The 19,630-nt window shown below is 45.1% G+C and overlaps 1 protein-coding gene across 20 annotated transcripts in view; it reads right to left on the reverse strand.

Moving 5' to 3' along the window:
• Positions 1-19,630, reverse strand: part of RBFOX1 (RNA binding fox-1 homolog 1) — a 1,460,772-nt gene that overhangs the window by 120,279 nt on the left and 1,320,863 nt on the right. For all 20 annotated transcript variants that reach the window (XM_032326756.1, XM_032326745.1, XM_032326757.1 and 17 more), the window contains one exon: positions 6,230-6,373. In XM_032326756.1, coding sequence (XP_032182647.1) covers positions 6,230-6,373 — 144 coding nt within the window. The remainder of the gene's footprint in view (positions 1-6,229; positions 6,374-19,630) is intronic.

The following is a 19,630-nucleotide window of genomic DNA, read 5'->3' on the forward strand; positions in this document are numbered from 1 at the left end:
CAAAGATGAAAACTGGCTGGTGGAGAAACTGATTCTCAGAGCCTACTCCGCTAGTCACCAGCAGAAGCGGCCTTGATGATGGATTTTAATGGTAAAATGTCCACATGGCATCTGATGGTGAAGACGGTGGCCCGTGGCCTCCGTGTAAGCTACAGGAAGAGCCAGGCCATGAAAAAAATCCAGTATGAACAGATGAAAGCAAGACCCACCATGTGGACATCCCTCATAATGAAGACACCAGCAGAGCTGGGATTAGCCCTGAGGCTGAAATGTACTTCCCTCAAGATGATTCTCCATTTTGTTAAACAAACAGATAGATTTTAGACAATTAGCAGGAAGAGGCTCTACAAGAAGTGAAAGCCACTCGACATATGTGAGCCTGGAAACAGGGTTTCAGATTACAAACGGGGCAGCCGGCTGAATTACAGATGCCTAGTTAAATTTAAATTTCAAATCTTTCAGGATAATTACATTCCCTGCAATATTTAAGACACTCTTATACTTAATAAAAATGTTATCTAAAATTCTAATTCAGCTATTGTCATCTTGTATTTTTTTTTATTTGCTCAGTCTTGTAGTCCTAGTGAGAAATGGCACATCAAGTAATTTGTGATACACGCCTTAAAAATAAGGGAACATGGACCCTTGAAACCAGAAGCATCTGATAGTCCAAGGTCCTTTGCCCCTGATATTGGAGTCCTTTCCTTTTTCTCAGATTGCATGAAATACCATGGGTGGGTGTCCTAACAGTGTGTGACGTGGCCCAGGAAAACTACGAGGTGAATTTCACCCTGATGCACAATGAGGGCAAGCGGTCATTTCAGTGATTAAAAAGTAAACAGAATCACATGAAGGAATATGTCCATTCTCCTTTTCCTTTATTTTGAGCTTTTGCATTATTCTGTTTGCCTCTGCAGCATGGATTTTTTTTTTTTTTTTAATCTTTTATTGCCTGAGGAGAGTCTGTGTTCTGTCTTTCTCCCCCAGATGGAGAGCAGTAGGCAGCCTCAATGCGGCAGAGGCCAGAGTGGTTGGGAGGGACAGAAAAGGAACAAATGGTTAGAACACAGAGAACCAGAGGCAGCCCCCCTCACCACTGAGCTTCAGTCACGGGATATGGGGTGGGGAGGACCCTGAGAGTAAGTGCTAAGAGGGTCCTACTAAGATTTGAGAAAAAAAAATATTTGAAACAGAGAGAAGCTGTCCTCTGGAATAAAACTAGCTTTCTTGGAATGACAGGGGGAGAAAAAATGAGGCACACTCCAGTTGAAGAAAAATAGCTCAAAACCTTGAAGCAAAAGTTGTTCTGACCTAGGAGAAAAAAGAAACCCAAAGCTAAGTCATGGAAATGTGCCCATCCTTCAGAATACGGACACGGTCAGGGGACTGTGGATTGAATCGGTCTTGTCGAGCGGATGGACGTGCTTTTTCATCTTCCCAGAGACAGAGAAGGGCAGGAAGAAATGAAGCAGCCCAGCTCCGAGAGGACAGGGCAGGGCTACACTGCCAGCGGGTATGATGCAAACACCAAGAAACCTGCAGCCAACTCACCCTGCCGTTTGTGGACCCTCTAATGTCCTTTGGGTCAAGAGAATATTCTTCTACAGAGCATTTTCAGTGCCCTAGATTTGGGCAGAGAAAGTCGTTAAAAACAGGAGAAGAAAACTTTCAGATTTGGGAAACGGGGGATTTGCTGTTGAAAGGTGAACGGAATTTCATAGTAAAAACTCCAACATGGGAAGTCCTCAGAAGCAGTGATTTCGATAGAACCTCCTTACAATATTCAGTCCACGTCGATGCTATCACATTTATTTTGGGCCTAAGAGCATGAGAGCACACGTTTATGAACAGGGAAGCTTGAGAAGGACTCCCCCAAACCACGAAGCCAATGTCACCTCTGGAACATTCTCTAAGCAGGCAACGTGACAACACTCCCTTTAAAACAAGATCTTGGTTGAGACAGAACCAACCTATCAAGAAGTAATCCTAGCATATGTCATTCCCTAAATGAAACAATGACACCATATGCCCCGAAATGGTCTCGAATGTTTGCCTCTCGGCAGTTGCCACTGGGTGGATGCTTCCCAGAGCCAGGAAAACGAGCAGTGAGAACGCTGCTATGAGCCCCACTCCTAAGACAGTTGTGTACTATATTTATAGTATCAACAGTTTAATTGGGAAGTTTGGTACTAATGATGTAAACACAGCTGGCACATGTTCAGTCTAAACAGACATGACTCGCAGACTTAACTCGCATTACTTTGCTCAACGCCCGTGTGCAGCCGTGTTCGACAATGTCCCGGAATGCACGCAAGGTGTCTTGGCGGCGGTTTCGAGAATAAAATCCGGAGGCTTCTAGGCACACGCTGGGGCAAATACATACCAGGCATTTTGAGACATTCTCAGATCAAATAATGTTTCTCTGAAAAACTGTGGACGATGTTCAGCAGATACAGCATAAAATATGAAAGTAAAAGTTAGTTCAAAGAGCGCACACAGAGGCGAAGAAAAGGCATCATCTCAGTTTTCATAGGGTTGGCTTCCTGTTTGGAATGCAGAGATGGGAGGCACCAAGCCAGGTCCAAAAAAAAAAAAAAAAAAAGGAATGCTTCACTTAGTATAAACAGCACAGTGCATAGAATTTGGCATTAATGCAAAAGGTGCAGGTGTCTATGTTATTCCTGAAAAGGTGAACATGAAGGCTTCTTTTGTATGTTCTGGAAGTCATGTGGTCTGTTTTGGGGTGACAGTCATGAGTGACTTCGTGGTCTATTTTGGAGTGACAGTAATGAGTGACTTCTGTAGATCTTCTTCATGTCCAGAGGGTCTGTATCAAAAGCAAGGCTGTGACATCAACAAGGGTGTTGTGTAAATTTGAATCTTGTGCTCCATGAGCCACTACTTCTGAAAACAGTACTATAATGCAATGTGTCGTGTCAGTGGTCTGGATATAGCATAGGCACCTCTTTCACCCCAAACCCAGATACGTGTGAATTTTAAACATTAGGTTAAAGAACCATTCTGTCCAAGAGCAAGCCATTCTATTCAATCTGGTGGACATTCACCCACATTCCTTTCATGGGATCATTAAGACTTCAAACATAAAGGATGCCCACCCTCGTGAATGCTCCCTGAAAATGAGGACAGAGCTCAAGAAGGAAGTCGTCAGGCTAGAACCAACATTTCTTTCAGGGAAACATCCAGAACCAATGCCCTTGATCTGTTCACTCACGCCCCAACTGAGGTTGTAAAAAGACTCTGGCACCACTGTGGGCATGTAACTTCTTGATCAAGGAATGTTCCATCTTGATAGGAAGGAAGGAAGGAAGGAAGGAAGGAAGGAAAGAAAATCTACGCATAGTTAGAAAATTTAATGCCAAACACTAGAACAAATGCTTCCAAGGGAGGAGGAAGCAAAAAATGTCAAGCCCTGAAGAACATGGTGGGAGATGGGTAACCAGAATCCCAGTGAACATGTCCTGAAGCCACGAATGAAAAACAAAATGTGAGGCACCTGCGGTGACCATGAGGCCTGCAGAAATTGCAAACTTCACAGCTGAATTATTAATAGTTCCAAAAGTTGTCAGGAACACGGCTAGGTTTTAGGCAGTTGGAGAAAGAAGCTTCCTCTTTTGTCTGGTTTTGGTTTGGGTTTCAAATCCCCGTGGCCGCCTTTAACAAAAGAGACAAAGGAGAAAAACACAAAAATCTTCGAGAGGGTGTTTCTCTGTAATCACCACTGCCCCCCACCCCCCTCCCCCGTTCCACGGCTAGCCGCAGCCAAAGTGAAGAGGCAATAGCAAAATAAGGCAATATAAAGAGAGAAGAGATCTCATGTCCAAATGATTTGGAAAGGACCTAATTGGAATCAAAATGTCATTTCTTACAGTAAATAAGACCTACAGGAAGAAACCACACTTGGTTTTCTCAACCGGAGTGTGGGGAACCAACCCGAATGTTTACAGATGCCTTTCAGTTCGGCTCATGCAACTAAGTGTATCAGATAACCACAGTGGGATTGCCACCGCCAATGTTTGGCTGGGAATAACAGATTTTTTCATATTTAAATTCCGTTTCTTCAGAACAGTGGTCATAAACCAAGAAGGCCTCAGCATTATACAAAGAATTCAGGAATCTATATGTGCCCCAAATTTTTAGAGCTGAAACTCATTAAAAAAAACAAAAAAAAAACAAAAAAAAACCTTGCATACTTTTAAAAAGAACACAGATGCTGTTTGTGATGAACGAAATTAATTTCAATATTACTGAATGTATGCCGCGTTTTCTTAATTGATACTGAGCGTATCTATCATCTTGTCAAGTCAACGTTTTGTCAGTTGCTTAGGAACGTTGACTTTTACAAAAACTGGCTCTGAAACCAGTGGATTTTGATTATAGTTTGATAACTGGGTCGTATGTTCAGTCTTTGGCAAGACCTCGCTCTGCATCACTTGCCCTCGCCCTATAAGAACAGAGGGGCTCAGATATCCGTGCAAGCAGGATGCTGTCTTTGGGAGTTCCAACTGCGGATTATTTCCAATACCTCTCTGACTTGGCTGTGTAGCCCTCCGGTGACTTTCAAGATAACCGAGAAGACCAGGGAGGGGAGAGCGCCATCGGGTTGGGAGCTGGGGTGGGTTGCCGTGAGTGACACCATAAAAGAGCACCGAGGTGATCATTAAGAGGGCCAGATTCAAAGCCAAGCTCCCAGTGACACCTGACGAGGAAAGATGGACCACGGAGCAAGACTTTCTAACCTGACGTGGCAAAAGGAATCTAATTCCTCTGGCTGCCCATCATTCAAACCTGGTCTCACTGCTTTATACACACTTAACCTCCACTTTCACTTTGAATGCTTTGCACTTTTCAAAGTCATCTTTGACCTGAGAGTGCCCGAGGGTATCTCTACTCTGCAAGAAGTTAGAGGGCTCAACTCAAGGTTATTACCAAACGAGAGAGATAAAAGTGCAGAAGCTGACCTTTTCCTCTGAAATGTCAGGATTCGAGTCTGGGTATCTGAATATTAGGACGCTAGCTCTGCCTTTGTGTCAGATATGGATCTGATAAACACCATGCATGGTAAAGAAAGAGAAGGTACACGCGAGCTAACCCCACAATTGCAGCGTCACAAACCAGAGCTCCCCCTTGCATCAGGGGAATGAGATCTCCTTGGCCCAGGGTTCGGCATTAAAAGTTTGGCCTCTTCTTATTGCTTCTGTAACATTTGCATCCAACCACCAACTCTTAGAACAATCTCCAGGCGGCCAACCTTTCCTCTAAGTCAAATGCTAAGGATGTAGCTCTGTTCACAGAATCCGCAGACACCTCCCATCAATGCTGGGATGGTTGTCATGGGCAAATCGGCTGACTACGTTTGCAAAAAACTAAAAAAAAAGAAACAAAACCAAAACAAAACAAAACAAAAAAACTACTAAGGGTATCTAAGCCCTGTCAGAGTTTTGTCCTTCAGAGCCCAGGACGTGGTTAACTCATTCCTTCTGAAGGTGGACAGTGCAAGGCTTCCTCCAGAAAAAGAATCCGAGTAATCATACCCCACGAGGAAGCAACCTTATCATCTATTTTCTCTGTGTTGATGGTGGCTTCTGCCCTGCTCTGTGTTTCAATCATGGTAGCCGGGCAAGGCTGTCATCAGTGGCAGAGAACATCACAAGAAGAGAGTGTATACGGCAGGGTGCAAGTCAGACTTAAGAAATCTCTAGCTTCCGCTGTTCTGCTTTTTGATGAAGCTTTATGCAGAAGTCATAATACTCTAAAGCTGCCTGAAATCCAAGTGCACAGTGCCTGGGAAAGAGTGAGGTGTGCAGGAGCATATCATGATAACTTTGGCAGCTACAAAAGAGAGAAGGACACAAGATGTTCATTTTGGCCATGACACGGGGTCCCGGGCCACTTGATCTGGGATCATCAGTGGGCTTCTTTAGTGCTAGTTTATCTGGGAACTCATCTGCCTTGTGATTTTCCAGTTACTAATGAGAAGAAGACCATTTGGCAAAGCAGGACCATGCTGAACCTATACAAAGATATTTAGACTAAAATCATAAGGAGACTCTGGCCACAATATACCCACAGACTAGGATCTAAAATGTCTTTCTCTTCCCCCTATGTAAACATCTCACCTTCATGTTATAAATACCAAGAACTTACACGAGGAGGGAAGGGCTCTGGGGACCCCAGCGCGGACACCGCACAGGGAAAACGCACTACTTACACCAAACATTTGTCGGAGGTCGGGATCCCGGAACCTGAAGGGGATGTTGGAGACGTGCAGCCGCTTGGGCTGGGACTTGTTTTCTGTGTTTTCGGAAGGTTGTGTCTGGGGCTGGCCATCCGTTGGTGCCGCGTCATCTGTCTGCTAAAAGGACAAGAGTAAAGAGGCTCTGAGTGGACCTGTGCGCTCTTTCCAAAGTGCTTTAGCTTCCCCGAAATGGTAGGAAAATGCTGGAACAAAGGAGCAAGGACAAGAAAGGAGCTGCTGGGTCATCCGTCCATTCATTCAACAAGTATGTATTGAACATTCCTGAGAGCCCAAGGTAGATTGGGATTCAGCAGTGAGAAAGCAGACAAGCTCTGCCTCCGTGGAGTGTAATTCTTACAGGGGGTGTGTGGGGAGGAGGGAGTAAGTTCATTAATAAATAAATACGGAACTGGTAGAAGGAGAGCATCATGGAGGAAAATAAAACAAGGGGAGGGGTAGTTGGAGGTGTTGGAGGTGTGGAGGTGTTGGGGAGTTTTAGCAGGCAATCAGAGAAAACCTCATCATTAAGGGTAGGAGAGAGTGTATCCATAAACCAAAGGGGTCCAAAATCTTAAGATACGCCTGCATAATTATTGCAGCTGTCCAGATAAAACATTAGCAAATGTAGTAAAACATTGGAGAAGGCTGTCTGGTGTTTTGCAGTCCAAGTAACCATCCAACTGACTTAATTTTTTTTTAAGATTTTACTTTCTCATTTCTTGGTTGGGCAGGCCTGTGATGTCTATTACAGCTGACCCCGTGTGGCTATTTAAATTTGAATGAATTAAAATTAAGTAAAATGTAAACTCCAGTTTTTCCTTCACACTAGCCACATTTCAAGTAGTCCATGGCCACCTATGGCTAGTGGTTTCCATGTCGGACAACGTGGATCTAGAACATCTCCAGAACGTTCTATGGATTATATTGGTGTCGATAAAGTCATGCTGTTAGCATAACTCATTACTCTGCTTCCCACTCTTGCCAAAACAAAAGCCCGGACAACACGATATTGTATCGGCACATATACAGGCAGGAGAGTCACATTAACGCTTGGTATCATTACAGCCATTCCCATACTCTTGGCTCTAGAGATGCTTCTGGATACTTTCTCTGCAATTAGCGTCTATCGCCTCTGGGTGGCAGTTGATGCCACCCACACCAGTTACTTTCTTCTCCAAAACCATAATGGAAAGCCTGTGTGGAAGCCCATCAAATCTGTGAGGGAAGAATCAGCCTCACCTACTTTTAAATGATTTAGAAGCCTGTAACTGGGACAAAACTATCCATGCAATCGGGCAGGAATAAGATAATAAAGACATAGAGGAGACAAGTGAAAAAAATATATATATATGACATGTTTTTCATATATAAAAATGTTTTATATATGCATATAAATACTTTATATAATACATATACCACAATAACATGGCCGTAATTAGTGACTTTCTCCCCAATCCTTGTGTTTGTTTATTTATTTTATTTATTTATTAAAGATTTTATTTATTTATTTGACAGAGAGAGATCACAGTAGACAGAGAGGCAGGCAGAGAGAGAGAGAGGGAAGCAGGCTCCCTGCTGAGCAGAGAGCCCGATGCGGGATTCGATCCCAGGACCCTGAGATCATGACCTGAGCCGAAGGCAGTGGCTTAACCCACTGAGCCACCCAGGTGCCCAATCCTTGTGTTTATTGACAGACTTCTTCTTCATTTGCCTTCCTAATACCCCCTGAATAGCATTTTGAAGTTGAGACCTCCCCAAAGTTGGCAGACTACTCTTCCAAGCTGGTTTTGTATCAAAACTGCTTTCGGAAGACCTTTGCAAGTCTGAGGTGCTACGTCATGGTAGCACCAATGCTTCCCTTGGTCATTTTGTCTGTGTTATTGGAGGGGAATAAGGAGGAGGATGGTGACGGTCTTCTAATCTGGAAAATGAGTAATAATCATAATAGTGCACCCCTTCCAAGGCTCTGTGGAGACTGAATGCAGTAATACAGGCCAATCTGGCAGAGTTCTTGGGACATCAACTCAATAAATGGAAGGCAGTGAGCTTTTTAGAGTGATGGTGACTTTTCCTTAAAATGTCAAAAGCAAGGAGAGAGAAAGCCTCTCTGAGGAAAGGAAAGGTTCTCATTTGCTTGTTAGGCATGTTTTTCCTGAGCAACTACTATATATTGGACATACAGGATAGTCCTCCCAGCACACGCTGTTCCTAGTTCAGTTTAAGAGAAAGAATAAGGAAAGAGCTAGGGGTGAGGCTGGGGTCAGAGTCAGTCACAGAGGGCTGAGTAAACTGAAATTAGGGACATGCCACACAGCTGGACGTTCTGGGAGCCCTGCCAGTTCTGGAGGTTAGGTTTTCGGTGGGAGATGTCTAACAGAAGAGACGAAGGGGGCTGATGCTGTACCAGCAGAGGGCAAGGCACAGGCAAAGACGCAGAGGTGATACCGGGTTCTGGATTCAGGGACTCGAGTACATGGGCCCGTTAGTGTCAAAGTCAGCGGGCAGCAAGGACAGATGATAAAAACTAAGAGGAGCCACTTACAGATCATCCTGGGGTGTGGTGGGACTGGCACCCAGCATCGGGGCTGAGCCATGGCCACCAAATGGGAAATGCAGGCCGAGCCTCTGACTGAGCAGGTAAAGGCATTACGAGTGTATCAATCAAGTCATGAGTGAAGGATGAATGAATGGTCCACTTTGTATTTTCAGGTAATAGTCGAATACAATATTATAACACCCAGGCCCAAACCAAGCAGGGAACTGTGTTTTCTCTGCTGGTAACATGACCCTTGGTTACACAACCAAGACCCAGAAATGTCCTTGAACCATGCCTTTGGAGTCATGTCCTCTGACCTAAGACCCTAAACTTGCAGAGACAGCGGATGAGATCCCAGCTTAAAGTCCATTTCTTCCCTCCGATTAGAAGTTGCTGTTCAAATGCAAATTAAAACAAGCTCCTTCTCATCCCAAGAAAGAAACTTAGATTTGGATTTGTACATAACTGCTGGATGTTTCAGCTTAATAAACCTAATTAGGAATTACAGAGATTATGATTAAACATATTAAATGATTAATAGCATTATGCCGCTCATGTGAAAATTAAAATTAATCATCTTTAGTCAAACAGGACTTTGGAGAAATCTCTGCGTTGTTTCCTTTGATAAAAACATACAACGCTCAATTAATCATTTTGTAGTGCGGGCATGTGTACAAAAGCTCATAAATTGTTATGTCGGAATACCTGTGTATTAAAAGTAATTTTTAAAGATAACACGTAAAATGGAAAACAAACCCAAAGCATTTCCGACGTTGCGGGTAAATGGAGAGGAGAGGGCAGGGGAGCACGTTAGGGTCCAGAGGCTGACTCCGGAGCCTGGGGCACAGCAGGGGTGAGGATCAGAAATGTGCTCACTGACTCTGATATCAGGGCGAGAGCATTCCCCTTCTCATTTTCTGGGAACTGTCAGGGAAAATATATTCAGGACAAGCCTGAGTTTTAGGTCCCTATATGAGTCTGCTAAGAAATTACCACAAACACGGTGGCTAAAAGCAATGGAAATGGACTCCTTCACGGTTGTGGAGACTGGAAGGCTACAGTGAGGGCACTGTCAGGACCTCACTCCTTCTGGAGGTTCCAGGGGAGAGCCCACATTTGCCTCTTTGAGCTTCTGGTGATCTCTTGGCTTAAAGCTACACTCCCCCAATCTCTCCACGTTCTCCACGTGTCTCCACGTTCATATGGCTTTCTTCTCTCTGTGCATCTGGGACTCATATCTCCCTCTGCCTTTTTCTTCTTATAAGGATTTAAAGCTCACCCTGGATCTTGTCTTGGGATGCTTGATTACATCCACAAGGACCCTCTGTCCAAATAAGGTCATAATCATGGGTTTACGGAGAATGGGATGTGAACATGTGTTTTGAAGGTCACATTCAACACGCTATAATCTTCTTCTAAATAAGCAAACCGGAAGTGCACGTAGAAGAAGTAGCTGTTATCAGGAAGTGGATGCATCTTCTACCACCAAGGGAAAGGGCTGGTCTGACACCCGCTCTAGAAGAAGAGAGAATGTCCCTGTCGGAGTTGTCCCAGGCTCCCCATCTGTCATGCTGGGAACTTTGATGAGTTGTCTAAAGAGAGATTTGAGTCTTCCCTTCACCCTGGCCCAGGCTCTCGGGCTGCCTTTGTGCACCTCCCCCTGGATGTGATGATCCCCTTCAGCTGGGCCAAGAGGTGCTCCACTGGCCTCCTGAAAGGCATTCAACACCCTAAAAACAAGGTTAGTTCTGCAGGTTCCCTGAGCCTAGCCCTGTAGCTCACACAGATGGACAAGCAGTCACAGCATCCCCGAGAAGGTCGGTGAAGCTTATGGCAAAGGCACAGCGTGAAATTTCTAAAGACAAAAATAAAATCATGTGAAAAAGCTGAGAAAGTTGCTAAGAGAATTGCACATCTAGGAGGCATATCCCCGAAAAGCAGGGGCTACCTGGTTGGTAATTACATCCCTCAAGGCTGGTACGTGTTAAGGCTTATTTGGAATTAACGGCTGGTAGAAGAACCTTGATTTATCCGTGTCTGATTCTTTTAAAGTATCATATTTGGCTCTAAAAGTGGGACCCAGCTGAATTGGAAAGATGCCCCATAACCATGTTTGGGAGATCAGATGGTAGCACATAAAGACCAAGCAAATTGCTCCTGGTCTGCTCACTCACTAGAGGTGGAAGTAGAATGGCCACCTTCCCTCTCAGAACCCTCCAGTCCAGACCCCCATCCTGGGCTGCAAGGTTCACTACGCTCTGGCCCGGACCCCTTTGCTTCCTGAGTTTCCTGCTCCTTACTCAAAAGCCACCTGGCTCCTTCCATGCACGCAGCACGCTCCCTCCTTGGGCTTCATGCCTGTTCTTCCTTTGCCTGGAAAATTCTCTCCCCAGATGCCCATATGGCTGCCCCCTTCTTCCCAGCTCTCTGCCCAGACAGCACCCACTGGAGAAGCCCTCACTGGCCCCGTTATCTAAAGCTTCTGCATCTCCTGTCTCCTTGCTCGTTCACTTTTTTCATAGCACCTATCACTTCTCGCCTTTGTATTAGATTTTGTATTAGATTAGTTTCTATGGTGTTTCTTTGTCTCCTCCACCAGGATGTGAAATCCATGAGGACAGAGACTGGGTGAGTTTCTATCCACATTGGTCTGTCCCTATCCCCAGAGCCATTTTTCAGCACCGAAATGTGGACATTGGGGCTGGTTAAGTCCTCGATATGGGACTGTCCGGTCCTCCGTAAAATGGACACCCCTGGCCTCCACCTACTGTATGGCAGTGGGACAACCCAAACTGTCTTCTGGGGTTCAGATGTTCCCTGAGGGGGCAAAACTGCACCGACTGGAACCATGAGCCGGAGCACATGTCAAGTTCTTGGCAAGTACCCGTGGCTTTTGCTACAAGTGAGTTGCATGAACGCCACCTTCATGGCTCTTGGTCTTAGTTTGCATATGGGTGTCCTGGACCCTTCAGAGTGGGATAATGGAAGCAAAGTCTTGTGACAGTTAGGTCCTGTGAATGAACAGGGGTCACGTACCATTACTATTATCGGCGGTGTGAATAACCATCTCGGGGATCATGGATACTGACGACTCCGAGAGGCCACCTTCCCACCACGCAGCCAGGGTCGCAGGACCCCACGCGAATGGAAAGTCCATTCACCTCAAGAGGTGGGTTTCCAGGCAGCGCTTGGCACAGGTTCCCCAATAAGCTCATTAGGGCAGCAAGGTCAGTTTGTGCTCTGGCCCAGTTCAAAGGCCATATTAGGAGGCAGGATGTGTGCCGCAGAATTTTTCCTAATAAACAAACTCCCCAGATATCAGTGCAGGTTATAAATGTTAAGAAAACACCACCGGCACTTTAATCTCCTGAAGATCACTTAGTGCTTCCGCAAAGACCTTAATAAAGAACCGCGGGGCTCCCTCTGCTATAATCGTTCCTAATTCAATGAGTAGCTCTGAGCAACCCAAGGCTAATCCTGGTGAAATTGGATTTTGATATCGACCAATCCAGGGATGACTGCTGGAGAGAATCCGCATAGTTTCGTATGTGTCTTTGAGAGTCTGGCCCCGCCTCTATCTCCCCTCCAAGCCAACGGGGCATTGCTGAGTTCACCTGGGTGCCATCTTCCGGGATGACCAGGTACCTCGGGAGTACAGGCAAGAGATATCTGTAGCTGGATGTCTCTGAGCTAAACTTCTGTCGCATACCAGCCCAGTTCCTTAAACCCTTCTGAGCCAGTCACTTGAGACACAAGTAGGGATCAAAGATCCCATCACAGTATTGTCTGTGGTCCCAGGCTGCTGGAGGCAACACAGGTGACTATTGCAAGGACGGATGAGTAAAACGTGGTGATGCTGTCTGCAGAAATCAGAGTTCAGGGAGAAATCAGAGAATTGGAGGCACAGGGCTAAGCGCCTGTAGTGGGGGAGACATCCATAAGAAATAAAAAGGGAACTGTACCAAATTATATTTTGCCACCCCAAAATATGCCTCTTTGGCATAAGGGTTATTTTGGGATGATTATTTTTGAGAAACAGCAGACACAGGAGAAGCTCTGAAAAGTGTAGACGTTACCCTTCACAAAAGAGAAATTTACATTTTTAAGGAAACTCTCCATTTGTAGGGGTGTCTCCCTTTTGGAGGTAGCAAGAAAATAAAGTCCCTAAATTTCTAGAAATGCTTCCAAAGAGGAGACAATGACCTCGATCTAGAACAACCTCATGCTTGTTTATTGCTCTTTTCCTGATAAGACCCCATCGCTCACTCCCCTGCCTACTGTACATCTTCTGTCTTTTTTTTTTTTAAGATTTTATTTATTTATCTGACAGAGATCACAAGTAGGCAGAGAGGCAGGCAGAGAGAAAGAGGGAAGCAGGTTCCCTGCTGAGCAGAGAGCCCAATGTGGGGCTCAAGCCCAGGACCCTGAGATCATGACCAGAGCTGAAAGCAGAGGCTTTAGCCCACTGAGCCACCCAGGCACCCCTGCACATCTTATGTCTTTAGCTGGAGATGGTGTTTAAGCTGGTGGCTTGGGCCATTCCTGGGAATTATTCAGTCTTTCCTGGGTGGGTCCCATGGCTACAGAAGGTTAAACATGTTATTCGGGTCCTGTTTTTCTTGTCCCCTGTTATCTCTCTTTTATCTTGGGGGGTTTTAGCCAAGAACCTAGAAGAACAGGGGGAAAATTATTTTTCCTCCCTTGCATGATGGAAATTAAAAACACACGTATTCACAACACAGCACTGGATATAGTTCAAGGACCTTGGTCATGTACTTTAGAGCAGTCTCATTTGATAAAATAAAATAGGAGCCACACACATAATCTTAAAATTTCTAGAAGCCACATTTCAAAAAAGGAAAAAGAAACGTGGGATTAACTTTAAGGATATATTTATTTTAAGCCAATTTATCTAAACTATTATTTCAATGTGTAAGTAGTGTAGATGATATTTTAAATTCCTTTTCCCCCTTCCTAGGTCTTTGAGATCTTGTATATAATTTGTACCCAGGGCTCATCATCTCAATATAGATATTACATTTCATTGGAAATACCTGATCTATATGTAGACTTTGAAAAATGGCCAAGATTTTCAAAACACACCTAAAAGGTTTTTAGTAACTACCTGAGTCAATGTCAGTGTTTAAATATTAATTAAAGTTGAGTTTAATTAAAAATTCAGTTCCTGCATCATACCAGCCATGGGCTTCACAGATTCTTGCGGCTGGCAGTATAATAATGGTCCCTTCAAATTGTTAGGTTCCTAATCCCTGAACCTCTGCCTATGAAGTTCCCAGACTCCCTGAAGGATACACAGACATCCACGGGCCCCCAGATAAGAACCACTGCAGCGTGAGGCCATTCCCCCTCCTCTATCCTGAGCTGACATATTTGATGCCCAATACTACCATCCACAGGTTGCTGATGAGCTCAGTGCAGAACTGGTGAATGGGCCTGGAATCGGGTATTGAATATAAAACCGTGCTGAGGTCCTACATGTCCCTGGTATCCTGTGAAGTGTTTTTCACACCCTGTCCCACTGATCACCATAACTATTTGAAAAAACGGAAGCTCAGAGACGTTAAGGCACCTGTCCAAAGTCACGCAGCTAGGAGACGGCAGGGCCACAAAAGCACCAAAGATATTTAACTCCATGTTCTGGATTCCATATTTTGGCCCTCAGTGGCCTCTCAAGGTCAAGGTGAAGTCTAAAGACTGCTCAGCCCTAGAGGGCAACCGCCAAGCACTTGCACAGAGGAGTGAAACTTAGGGGAGTTCTCACTGCCTGTGTCCTCAGTCGGGGCAGGAACCAGAGTGATGAGCTCTGTGAACAGGGCCCTATCACAACCAACCAGCCCAAATCGAACCAAGCCAGGCATCAGATGCTCCAGACGCTTCCTCTGAGTACCTGGAGTCCTGGGCTCTCCTCTCTTGGGCCCTTATTAACCATATATATTTTTTGTTATCAGATTACTGACTTCTCTGTCCTACTAGCACATGAACATCCCAGAGACAAACGCTATATGGAATCACGTTGGAAGCTCTTAACTGTGGCACAAATATTTACTGTGTCATTCCAGGAAAGAGGTTTAGGTCCAGCTTCTTATTCTCCTCCATGAGCATCCCCAATTCTGCCACCAGGGTGTCGAAACCCACTGCCCAAGACAGGATGCTAACAAGCACAATTTTTTCCCAGCACAGCCCAGTGAATATGAAGCATCCCCCCTCTCCTCGGGGCTTCCTCCCCTCCATGCCCAAAGCGCTTAACAGTGATAAATAAAAAGTGTCCTTTAGAATAGCCAGCTGCTTCTTCCTCCTCTACCAATCAAGTTATTTCTCGGAGAGAAAAGCCTGTGAGTGTCTTCAAGGCATTATTTGATTAAGTTGACAATATTATGTGAGCGATGGTTGAGTACCCACTGCGATGTACTTTGGACCAAATTGATTTGTGTAACGAACACTTGCTCTGTCTCTTCTTGCAGCCTGAATAGTGGTCTTGATTTAGCCAGTAATGCTGGGCGCCAAGTGAATTTACAGGGTCCACAGTCCCTCTCTCTCAATCTGGAGCACAGAGCAGGAGCTAAGAGCATGGAGTGGCATAATTCAATACATTGTACTATAAGCTCAGAAAATAATATCACAGAGCTCTGCAATATACCTATTTGATTTGATTTGTAAACCTGATAAAAAAGCAATCGAGAAAAGTTCAGGGGGAAAATATATATGTTCTAAGCAAAAATGTAACGATATTGAATGTGTACAAAGAACCAAAGTACTGGGCGGGGAGGGGAGAAAATCATGCATACTAAATCAACTCCAAGCCCCGCGTTAGACAATATTGCACATTCTCCATTTAAAATGAAGCAAGATGGTGCGAAGTTATTTTCCATTAAAAATAATAATAATGGCAAGCCCGGGGAATGTGAATTAAAACCCACGTCTCCGGTATTCTCACAATCCTACTTCAAAACGGGGCTGGTGCAGATTCCCTCAGCTCCCTGCTTTCTCATTTTAGCTCTGTAGGCAAACAAATAAGTTAATCACACAGCTTTGGATGTAGTTAATGCCTCCTTCCTAGCTCGGCGGGGCGGATTCCACAGCCAGGTGACACAGATTTAAGAAACTCATCACATTTCCCTCAACCCGAATAAATTCAATGCTCTGCCGGAATGATGAAATTCTTCAGAACGGAGAAGTGCCGCAGGACACAGAAGGGCTGACTCCAAATTCTCTCGCTATTTTTTTTTTTTTTTTCACTCTTTGAAAGTGTAGGATGAGCCTACAAGAGGCCAAGTGTTCAACACATCAGTAAAGGTGACGGGTTACAGAGGCATCTGTATGAGCACACTTGAGCTGCTAAAACAAAATGCGGCAGACCGAGTGGCTTCAACCACAGATGTTTATTTCTCCGGGTTCCGTAGGCTGGTAAGTCCGAGATCAAGGCGTCAGTGTATACGGTTCCTGGTGTGCCCTCTCTTCCTGGCTTGCGACCTCCCTGAGTCCTCACGTGGTGGAGGGATAATGCTTTCTCTCTTCTTCCTCTTTCTGTAAGGACACTGATTCCAACAGGAGGACCCTGCCCTCATGACTTCATCTAACTCTAACTACTTCCCAAAGTCCCCAATTCCAAATGCCATCTTATGGGGCTTAAGGGTTCAACATGAAAGCGTCGTGGGACACAATTCAGTTTACTGCAGTGTCATTGAGGCAGAGCCTGCAAACACCGGGGGATGAAGCGTTTTGTCCTGGGGAGAGAAAGGAGTTTCACTGGGCTTGAAACCAGGTGCTCTCTTATCATTCAAAAATATATTTATTGAGCACCTAATATATGTATCAATTTCTGGCGATATAGCAGATGGGGTTGGGAGTTGGGGTCTGCTTATCAGAGGACAGGAATAGCTATAGGAAGGAATAGCTATAGGGCTATAGGAAGGGCTCTTTCTCTCCTTCGCCATGCTTAAAGTTTCAGTTTTCAGTTCCAGGACCGAGGTGTTGAAAATAACTACCTCTACTAATAATAACAGCAACAAACACTTGCAGACTCTGGAACAAGTGATCTGGGTGTGAATTCCAGCTCTACCACTTCCTCACTGTGTGACCTTGAGCAGGTTACTTAACCTCTCTGGGCTTCGTTTCTTTCATCCAGAAACTAGAAATATCATTAGCACCTACCCCACGAGTCAGTACACGTAAGTGCCCTTCCTAGACCACAATGACAATGACGACCAACATCTAGAACAGTGTCTGACACCTGGTAGCCACTTAATAAACATTGGCGGAATGATTAGCACTCTGTTAAGCTCTTTGCATACATTATATTTCATTGCATCACCTGATGACTCAGAGAAGAAGATTCTATCATTTGTCCCCAACCTATGACAAAGGAACTTCCATTTCGAGGGGCTAAGAGCTGCTTCAGGATGCTAGGTCAGTACCTAGTGGGAGGCCTTACGGGAGAATGGTTGAGAGCCCAGGCCCTGCCCTTTCCTGAGGCAAATCCCTTAATGACATCTAAAGAAGATGGGGTAGCTTTCTGGCCATGTGGTTATTAAAAACTCAGGCCAGTCCATTTTAAAGCTTCCAAAGGCAGTGAGATTCAATTCTCTGCCAATTGCGACAGACCCAAGTCCTGAGAGACCTGCCTCGGGCGGGGGCATTTCCTGCCTCCGCGCCCCCCTTGTTCAGGGCTTCGCACTGTCTATGAGAGGGGCCGCCTCTGGGACCCTCTTCCTCCTTCTCTTCTTAGGTCTTGCCTTTTTGGAGTTGGGGGGCCGGGGAAGAGACCGAGGAGGCAGAGGGCATTCAAAGAAACGAGATGCTTCTTGGTGGTGAGAAGCAAGCGCCTCTCTCTGCTTTCTCTCTCATTCTACTGGAGCTTGTGTGCCCCTGGTGGCTTCTGGGGATGAGTGGGGAGCGGGGAGCAGGGGTGTTGGTATGCTTGGGTTGCTTGGGTCCTCCACAGCTGCTGAGGGTCCTGGATCTTCACGGTCAGTGTGCAATGCTGCCCACTGTCTTTTTAGGTCGGGGTCCCTCCTTCAGCACTGGTTTCCTGAACATCCTGAGAACTCCTTCCCTGTTCTATGAATGTCAGGCTGTCCCAGGAGCCAGGGGAGATGGTGGGAGCCCTAACACATTCTCCATGACAGTTCTTTCCCTTCCTGCTGTTTTGGACCATGCCAGTGACCTTCCTCGTTGATAAATCCCCAGATAAGAAGCAGGCACAGGCCTCTGTGTTAATCAAATCCCTGCACCCAACTAATGTAAGGAACATGTCAAATTCTCCCAAAAACTCTGCACTGCCTTCTGCTTTGATGGCATTATTAAGACGAGCCTGCCCATTCTCCAGCTTAGCGAGCATCCCCCTGAAGGAGCTGGCGGCCTCCCCTTCTTGCTGCCAGCCCACTCTTCCTCTCCAGGAGTGACTCTCTTGAAGATTTATCCTCATCTCACCTTGGCCTCCTGGTTTTTCTCAAACCTATCGCACTCAGAAATCAAGGCCAGTTTAAATCTCGATTTAAGAAGGAACAATGTTGATATTTTGTATCGAATCCTCAAATCCGCCTAGCTAAAAGATTATTCCCCTCCTAACATATTCTGCAAGATTTAATTTAACCAAATGGCAAATCTATACGTTATGCAAATTTTCTAGGCCTAAGAAAATTGCTGAATGCACAAGTCCGTTGCAGGAAATGGGTGATGAATTTAAGATTCAACTGATCTCAGCTAAAATCCCAGGATTTTCCTCACTAATTACTTCTTTCTGTGTATAAACACTTTGAACAAAGAGACAAGCACTCTGAAGGTTTTGCTCTGGGGTACTGGGGTTTTTCCAGTCTACACCCAGACGCATATAGATATCGTTCTTTGGAATATTGATATGTCTCTTCTACATCTGACAGTCAAAGAATCCTGTCACATGAAGCACACAATTTCTGCAAACTGCCATGATCCAGATTGCTTGTGAGTTCCAGATCCTGTTCATCAGTGGGCTAATTTCTCCTGCACTGGTGGGTGGAGAGGAGTGTAAATATATGTTAGGAGATGGAAATACTAAGAAATATACTCTGAAAATAGAAATGACTTCATCTCCTTTCCAGTTTGCTCTTTACCTAGACAGCAATTTTTTTTTTTCTTAAAAAAGTCATATGGAAAATAGTTTGACTCTGGGTCACACGACCTCCACTATATGTGAAAGAAGCCACAGGCAGTATCTAAACAACTGAACAGGTGTGGCTATCTTCCAATAAAACTTTATTGACAAAAAAAGGCGGTTGGCCCTAGGTAGGCATGATGGTTCTCAGAGAAACCATTACTCTAGTCTACAGTGTTCTATTTAGAGGTCATTCAAAGAGCTCCTGGCCAGATGTGAGGGCTAAAGGATGAATACGACATACCTAGAGCTCTGGGGCTCTCCCCGTATGGCAGGAGAGAAAAATAAGGAATGATACAATAAATAAGATAATGGGCGAGTTCTCTGATTGATGATATAATTAATAAGACAATGGGTGAGTTCTCTGATTGAAGGACCTTTGGACACATAATTCAACAAGAGGGGATATGGAAAACTTCTTGGGCAATCTTATTCATCTAGAAACTTGGCAGTGTTATATTAGTGGGGCTCACAGGCCAACCTTTAACGGTCTACAGGTCCAATGTACAAAGAAACACAGAGAAACATCCACCAGTCCTGGACTCCCATCTCATCGCAGAGTCACTCAAGGTTCTAATAAACGGAGGTAAAACTTGAAAAGATAAGATGTGGATGGTAGGTAGCCATGATGCTAGGTGACCTGGGGCAAGTAGTCACAGCGATGCTGGCTCCCTCTCAGGTCAGAGGG

This window comes from Mustela erminea, chromosome 20, assembly GCF_009829155.1.
Source record: "Mustela erminea isolate mMusErm1 chromosome 20, mMusErm1.Pri, whole genome shotgun sequence".
Taxonomy (NCBI): Eukaryota; Metazoa; Chordata; class Mammalia; order Carnivora; family Mustelidae; genus Mustela; species Mustela erminea.